The following is an 8,071-nucleotide window of genomic DNA, read 5'->3' as shown; positions in this document are numbered from 1 at the left end:
GGGATGCCCATTTTGGTTGGATGTATTCCTGGAGGTTTCATCACATGACAGTCTTGAATTAAAGATTAATCTTTAATTCCAGGAGCCTCCAGGACTATCCTGGAGGGCTGGCAACTCGGGGGGTGGGGGGGGGGGCAGAGGGAATGGGGGGGACTCGCCACAGGTGGGAGGCTGGGGGAAGGGGACGAGCAGAAGGAAGGGGGAAGAGGCGAGGGAGTGGCGCAGAAGGGGAGCTGTAGCGAGGCAGGCTGGGGGTTGATGGAGGCCAGGCAGGGAACGGGGTGGAAAGGAAGGGGGGGCATGAAAGAGGCTGAAGAGGGAGGGGGCGGGGATGCAGGAGGCGGTGGGAGATGAACCGGCTTGGAGCTGCAAGGCCGGCTGCCGGCGGGGCCCGGGGCCAGCGGGGGAGGAGGTGCCGGATACTCAGGCGGGGCTCGGGGAGGGACAGGGCCGGGCTCGGGAGGCCGGGGGTGGGTGGCAGCAGAGCTGGGGAGGGAGTGGCACCGGAAGAGCGAGGCGCTGACTCACCGCAATAAATTGCGCCCCATCCAGCGCCCTTGGCTTGTGGCAGCCGGAGCCGGAGCCGAAGCCGAGTTCGCCGCGCGCTGCCCAGGGAAGAAGCCGCCGCCGAGGGAGCCCGCGCTGCCTTGGGGGGCCGGGGCGCGCCCGGAGCGGAGGATGAAGATGCAGATGCAGATGCCGGGCGAGGTGATCCGGGAGGGCGAGCTGGAGAAGCGCAGCGACAGCCTCTTCCAGTTCTGGAAGAAGAAGCTGGTGGTGCTGACCAAGGACAGCCTGAGCCTCTTCCCGGACGGGCACAAGCGCGCCCGGGGCAAGGAGCTGGGCTTCCACTCCATCCTCAAGGTGGACTGCGTGGAGCGCACGGGCAAGTACATCTACTTCACCATCGTCACCACGGACCGCAAGGAGATCGACTTCCGCTGCCCGGACCAGAGCTGCTGGAACGCCTCCATCACCATGGCGCTCATCGACTTCCAGAACAAGCGGGCCATCCAGGACTTCAAGAGCCGCCAAGAGCTGGAGCCGGCGGCGGGCCGCCAGGAGCGGGGCCTGGCCCGGGCGCCCTGAGCAGCCCGCGGGGCGGCAGGAGGCGCGGCGGAAGGTGAGCCGCTGGGGGGGGGGGGGAGAGGAGGGTCCGACCGGCGCCCCTGAGCCTGCCCGCAAAAGGCTCGGGCGGGCTCCGTTTCCAGAGCTCGGGCTGCAGCGCTGCGCCTTAGTCTGTCTCGTGGAGCTGCCCGGGGTGCAGGGCCAGCGGCGGGGAGGCCAGAGCTCCCCGGCCGGCGGGCTGGCCACGTGCTTGGCGTCTGGGTCGTGTGGCGGGAGGCATTCCCCCACCCCGGGTCCAGACTAGCGCTGCTCCCGGCCTTTAAACAGCGGCTGCCGGCCCCTGAGAGCACGCGGGCGCCTCCCGCCTTTGCAAGGGGACTCCCACCGCACCCGCCTGGGCTCGGCCCGTAGCACTCGGACGGAACCGGCGGCACCACCCGGCCTTAGGCTTAAAGACCCTTGTCTTGGCCAGAAGCGTAGCCCGGGCGCCTGCACGCGGGTTGGATTAGCCGAGCCGGTCGGCCCCGGAGGGGTTGAATGGACTTGGCCCCACAGCGGCCCCTGCTGGGCAGTGCAATGTAATGATTCCCACAAGCCTGTGGCTTCTCATGAAAATCCCTGGGATTGTTTGCAAGTCACTTCAGCATCTGGCAGCCTGGGATAAGAAGTGACTTTCTAGTAGCTAGTGTGGCAAATATCTCCGTTCCTGGAGAGGAGAGAGGCCGCAATAACGGGGATGGGAGAATCGCTGTTGGGATCCTGCCTGCCTCTACTCTCTCCCTTGGGCGGGGGATCTCCTTCTGTGGGTCTGACACTGGCTGGGTCTCCTGGGAAGACTCTCCCAGCCTGTGCTTGCGGCGCTCAGCAGCACCTGACTTGGGTTTTAATGCTTGAACTGGGGAGGCCAGGCCCTCTTACTACTTTGAGGGGCTACCTCACGTCTGTCTTATTCAAAGCACCGGGTGGGCTGTGTTAAGTAGGTTTGCCTGTTTCAGGCTTTCATTAATCACCCCCATATCCTTCCTTCCCCCCCCCCCCCCCATAATTCAAGCAGTGGACACTGACTTTTCATGCTGCAGCTTTTGACTGGAAAGTAATACTAGCCTTTTAGACCAGCACCAATGCTGCTCCTTAAGCCACTTTGGCCAGCAGAAGAACGCTGAAGAGTTGTAGACTTGGCACTCCATTTTGGAGGCTGAGCTTTTTGTGAGTGTTGCCTATCGGGGATCTCTGGGTGATACTGTGCATGGTTACTAACTAGCAAGAGCAATTTCATAATTATGCCATTTAGTTGAGGAAACGTGGAGGGACACTTAACAGGGGCTGCTTTAAGGAGCTCTGTATATAGGTTGGGATTTTTAAATATGGGTGCCAAACTCCCTTAGGCTCTTACCCCACAAGAATACTGCTGTATTGTTGCACTTCTGACTTATTTTCTGTTTTCTCTTTTTTTAGAATATACCGCTGGATGATAAACCAGATTGAATGTCTTGGACTGAAATTGGACAGGGTACCGATGAAGGAAAGCAAAGAAGATGGCTGGGAACAGTTGAGTTTCCTCCAAGTTTGAGGCTGCTGAGCAAAGAGCCCTGATCTTCGCCCTGAGATGCATTTTAAAAACCAAAGACTCTTTCAAAAGGACTTCTGGTGAAGCTTCAAGTTTTTAAGTGGCACAGCTTTGCAAACTCCTTTTATCTATTTATGAGATGCAAAGAATATTCAGCACCCATTGGTGCAAAACAAACCCAATTTAAATTATTTGTGGTATCTATATTTGTATTTATTTTGATGAATGTGTTTAAGCAGCTGTCTTAATATTGCTTTTGCATTAATGTGTCCATTCCAAATAAATTACTTGAAATGTTCACATTTTATTACTATACACTGTGGTGCAGTATGTTTATTGGTGCAGGTTGCCAAATAATAGTTCATAGACACCATCTGGAAACAGGGCTACACTAATGTATCCAGACACTTCTGTTAATAATACTAATCTGCTTTAATAACAGAAAACTGACGTGTCTCCAGGAAAGGGCCTGCTTCAGTTGGTCTCCAAGCAGAAAATCTGTTGCATCTAAACTAGGAATTGCTATACTGTATCAGCTCACTGGCCCGTCTAATCCAGAATTCAATGGTCAGGATTAGTTGTCTGAGAAAGGTGCAAGAACTCCTGCAGTCACCAGTTACACAATAAAAGTGCCTTCCAGAATGCTTCCTCTAATACCCCCTGCTTGCTTAGTCCAGAAGAAGAGGGATAGCTGAACTGGTTCAGGAGAAAATAAAGACCAACCTATAGAATCTCAGGGGTTTGGAAAGTTCCCTGTTATTTCACATCTTTATATGCATCTTTGCAGTTTCTAGATCCAGCCAGGATCAGTCATGCTGAATGGAAGAGGCTGTTCTCAAGGGATTTCCAGCCTAACCAGAGGCAGGAAGTGCTGTTTTATCAGCTTCTTCTTAGGACACTTTGAAGAGCCCAGGGGTTGGAGAAATAGCTGAACTTCTTGGTACTGTGCTTATGAAAATCGGGTCTTATGAGACTTGTCACTAACTAATCTACATTTTCTTGAGAGTAATTCTGTTAACATACTGCTATCCCTTCTCTACAGCTAGAAAGGGGAAGTGCAAGGGAAAATGCATTTGGCACTGAAACTGAGTTGCAAGACTTTACCTGTGTAGTGTTTCTTACTAATGGTCTGAAACTGAAATCCTTAATCGGGTAAAGTTCCCACTCACTTCCACAGAGTCTTGCTTGAAGGAGACCAGAGAGTATTGGTGGAAACTACAAAGATTATCCTGTGAACGGCATGTAGGAGGGTTAATTAGGGGCCGATTAAAGCATAGTTCTAATAAGGAGCTAGTGGAGGGTGTGGCTCAAAAGGGAAGTGCTTGCTCATCCAAAAACTGGGAAATGCTATGGCTATAAACTACTTAGGAGGTTTTAAAAGTTATGGACTAGCTGCTTTTTTCCCACTGGATGAAATAGGTTTCAGCTATCTGTTGCTTGGACCAGCTTGAAGAAAGTCTTCATTCTGATTCCCTATGTATGGCTGGTGGGAAGAAATGCTCTGCATTGAGGGGTTTGTGCTTTAAAAGCAGGATACAGTACTTAAGTTTCCTGAATCTACAGGTTTTTCAGTTACCTGTACTGCAGCCTCGAATACCCTCCTAAAGAGGTGTGGGTTTGTTTTTTTTTTTTTCTCCAGGTGGGGTTAAAGCATGACTTAAATATGGATTCAGGTAGCTAACTTTAGGACACCATGTCTGAAAAAATCTGGATGACATGCCTTTATTTCCATTCTACAGTGTAAGAGGTGATACCACCCACACCTGTAAGTGGGGGGTGGCTGAAATGCAGTTGCTGGGACTTCTGTAACTATTCACACTTGATATTATTGTATTGCTCAGAGGCCTAAATGAGGATCTGAGCCTCATTGTGCTAGGCACTGTAAAAACAACCTGACCTAGTCAGTGCCTCCACATTACTCTTAAAAAGAGAGGGCTGCATCCTCATTGGGTTAATTGACTTCAATGGAACGAGGCTGATTTACATCAGCCAAGGATAGGGTCCAACCTCTTGTAATCGTGTAGCACACACTTATGTGTGGAGCCCAGAAGAGTCTGCAAACTATCAACTGTGTGGAATGTCATTTACTAAGGCTTTGTAAACTGCTCCAATAGCAAAAGTTACTGTATACTCTGCTTAAATACAAACTGCTGGTTTAAGGCTGCTTTTATTTTCAATCTGGGTTGATGTAGGCAAAAGTCCTGGTATATAATCTATTTAGAAACATTGCACATTTTAGTTTTTGTAGATAAAGTAGTAGACTTAGATGTAGCCTGGATTACTGAACTTTCTCCTCTTTCTGGGGTACTTTATTCTTAAAAATATACAAAAACAGAGCTATATTGACAACCAGTTGCAAATAACCAAAGGCTGAGACTCCAAACATCTTGTACAAAATTCCACCTAGGGTTGGGCCCACTGTCCGTGTCAGGGGAGGAACAGATGCACATATCCCAAGCATGGCACCTACAAAAGATGGGAGAGAAAAAGGGCATACATAAACTACAGATTAATTCTAATTACAAAGCTTTAATGACAGTTTGTTGAACAGACATAATTTACATGGACTCTTTGTCTCCAGAGGTGTGTAACTTCCACTGTGAGCCATCTCAACTCTCCACTGCAGTGTTCACACAACAGGAATACTGTAGTAAAGGGCAATCAGATTCTGCACTCTTCTTCAAGAAAGAATTCAGTGCTCAATACTGGCAGCTAGGCTCTGATTCCAGAAGTAGGCCTCTTAGTTAGGCTTGCAACTGGGAACATTTATTTCATTAAGGGTGTGGTAATTTACACTTTAGTACTCTGTCTCTTGTAAACCTTGGAAGATCAGACTTTTCTAATACAATAATTAGATGAGGCAGCTACCAGTGCATCTCCACCTTACTAAAACAATTTGTCCTCTTGCTCAGGATGTTAAGAATTTGCAATATAGCAACTTGGCTCTGGGAGGCTGGGTTCTAACTAGTCTGTTCAAAAGATGATGCCCTAAAAAAGCCTCCTCACAAATAAAGATTGCTTCAGTATGAATGAACACATGCATTGTATCCAGATTCTAGTGCCATGCTGGGAGCTTAAAGGGAGCAGGAGCCACAGGCTATGAGAAAGCACTTACTACTTTGCAAAGTAAGGCCACTTGCACATGCGCATGCAGATGAATGGACATGGAATATTATAGCATGTGTGGTAGGGTGCAGGCACGTTATTCTGCTATTCATATAGGAAAACCAGTATAGCACCAAAATGAAAAGCCTTAGAACAGGACATCAGGGAAGGAGAAGGGAGGCAGCTTGTGAGCTAAGCTTAGACTTTGGTCACATTTTGACCATTTTAAATATTGGTATGTTTGTTTTGCTGCTTGCACAGCTGAGAGAGAACTCTGGATTTAGGCATTTTGACTTTACATAAAGATCCTGCTGTCAGGTGTGGCACTGTGCATTTGTGCTCCCATTTAGCTAGGCAGGGCTTCCATGCACAGTGCCACACACTACCCTTCCCCCAAAACTCTTGCATCTTTGCACCTTTTGCTAGTCTCCCTTCACCACAAGTGGCCCACTCTCATTCTCCCTTCCTTTATTCCCCTCCCTGTCACCCATCATTCCTTGTCCTATGCAGTTACCTGCCTTGCCTACGATTGCTGATTCAGCCATCTTCCTACCTCAGTCTTCCCAACCTCTCTTCTTCTGTAAACTTCAGGGTTTGGGCCCAGAGGCCTCTGTAAGTGAAAGGTGTTGGGGCCAGTGGTCTCTCAATCCCTCTTTTAGCTTAGCTAATGCACCTCTGTGCTGCATTGGACTGCCCCAACTCCCTTCTTTTTGATGTATGTCATGTTACAATGCTATGGTTATGGGGTTGTCCTACAGCTGGCCTCAGACCACAATGCGGCCTAATTCAATGAACAATCAGGGAGGTGGCACATTTTGGACCAGTCAACTGATAGCTGAGTCTGAGCAATGGAGGAAGAAGGTTGGTTACGAAAGGAGAGGAGGTAGGCTCTGTAGCAGGAGGGGAGCCAGACAAGGCTAGGAAAGATTAAGCAGGGCTCCCCTACTTAGCACAAGAGCAGGGTTACCCCAGCACAACACACAGTGCAACAGTAGAAGTTGGTTGCCAAAAGATTGGGGATGCCACAGTGCTGGAGACTGGCTCTGGATTTAAGGATCAATTTGTTTAATCTCCATGGTGAGCTTTACTTCTGAATATACAAGTCGATCCATAAACCAGTGAGCCTCCTAAACTGGACCTGTACACAGAAACAACATTTCCGTTCTAGGAAGCGAGACTGAGTTCCACCAGGCATTTTAATGCTGACTGGTCACAATCGGGGCTAGCCTGTACTCCCACCCAGCTCTCCCATGCCAATGATGTTACTCCAGCATGCTGCAAAATCCCTTTCTACTTTGAAAAAAAAAATAACAAAACAAAAAACCCCACAGGAAAATGAAAAATCATTTCCAGTCCGCTCTTTCAACAGAAAGCCCTAGTGACTGGTAAAAAATGAGTGGCAAACACATCAGCCCCCATTAGGAAATGACTTTGGGAAAGCAAGATTTGATGTAGAGATCTGAATGATCTCAGCAAGTGGTAATCCGTACCCATGCCTATTTGGGAAGGGCAGGGACGCTTTAATGTTTTGTGACAGTGGAGAAGAAAATCCTCACTCAACGATCGGCTTCCACTAACTTCTATCCAGTCTTCCAGCTCTTCGATAAGAGGAGCACTCTAATCTGGGGCGAGTCCCCTCTTTATCATAAAGGCCTGACCCAGTGCTTATTAAGATCAATGGAAAGACAACAACTGATTTTAGACAATATTGGATAGGCCTCTTAATGAAAAGATCTTCAGAAGATTCCTTCAGCGAGACTCAAGACAGACACAATTCCAAAGGGAGTTCCTCAAGGTGAACTGGCGAATAGAACAATCTTGCAAATATGAGTTCTTTAAATTAACTGAAAATCTTCAAAGCTAACTTCACTTCCTGTGTTTTTGATGTGAAAAGCTTTAATGTCACAATATCACATCAAGCTTAAGAGCTATTAAAAGGCAGAGATTTATTAACAAATGCAAGTATAAATGACTAATTTGTAGCATAAATTTAACATTTGTACAGTTGGGACAATAGTTTTATCTGGAATGTGGGTGGAACGGCTACTGTATGGTATCACCCCTGATCAGAAATGGGTAGCAGGCATTTTATTAGCATTGTTTCTCTGGGAGACACCCATACTACATTAGACAGGTACTCCAAAGAAACATATTATACATTGAAATTGCTCTGCTAGGTCAGTTACTCTTGAATTCACTGTTGCCTCTGCCTTGAGACAAAGTTTAAAAAAAAAAATCCTACTTGAGAAAGTGAATGACTCTCAGGACCTGTCTTTTAACCCAACCTCCTCATGCTTTTGCTAAAGAACTACAATCCTGACCTGCAGCAGC

At 48.2% G+C, this 8,071-nt stretch overlaps 2 protein-coding genes across 5 annotated transcripts in view; one reads left to right on the top strand and one right to left on the bottom strand.

Annotated features, from left to right (window-relative positions):
* The first annotated feature begins 338 nt into the window (after nt 1-338).
* Nucleotides 339-2,950, top strand: PHLDA2 (pleckstrin homology like domain family A member 2). Of its 2 annotated transcripts, XM_043515865.1 has the most exons (4): nt 339-343; nt 572-633; nt 691-1,123; nt 2,524-2,950. In XM_043515865.1, exon 3 carries the CDS (start codon nt 691-693, stop codon nt 1,087-1,089), a length of 399 nt encoding a protein of 132 aa, XP_043371800.1. In that variant the 5' UTR covers nt 339-343; nt 572-633; the 3' UTR covers nt 1,090-1,123; nt 2,524-2,950. The 2 variants fall into 2 exon arrangements, with proteins under 2 accessions (XP_043371800.1, XP_038264024.1); XM_038408096.2 differs by lacking the exons at nt 339-343; nt 572-633 and having other exon boundaries at nt 645-1,123.
* Nucleotides 2,951-4,783: 1,833 nt separating this feature from the next.
* The window catches only part of SLC22A18 (solute carrier family 22 member 18), a 112,778-nt gene continuing 109,490 nt past the window's right edge, over nt 4,784-8,071 (bottom strand). For 2 of the 3 annotated variants that reach the window (XM_038408087.2, XM_038408085.2), the window contains one exon: nt 4,784-5,101. In XM_038408087.2, coding sequence (XP_038264015.1) covers nt 4,914-5,101 — 188 coding nt within the window. In that variant the 3' untranslated portion in view covers nt 4,784-4,913. The remainder of the gene's footprint in view (nt 5,102-8,071) is intronic. The other variant, XM_038408091.2, reaches the window with a different exon arrangement.

This window comes from Dermochelys coriacea, chromosome 6 (genome assembly GCF_009764565.3).
Source record: "Dermochelys coriacea isolate rDerCor1 chromosome 6, rDerCor1.pri.v4, whole genome shotgun sequence".
NCBI lineage: Eukaryota > Metazoa > Chordata > Testudines > Dermochelyidae > Dermochelys > Dermochelys coriacea.
This window is presented reverse-complemented; position numbering and strand designations above follow the sequence as displayed.

Bases quoted from the DNA above. Each gene is read 5' to 3' on its own strand.
- PHLDA2 (XM_038408096.2), top strand. From the start codon at position 679: ATGAAGATGCAGATGCAGATGCCGGGCGAGGTGATCCGGGAGGGCGAG.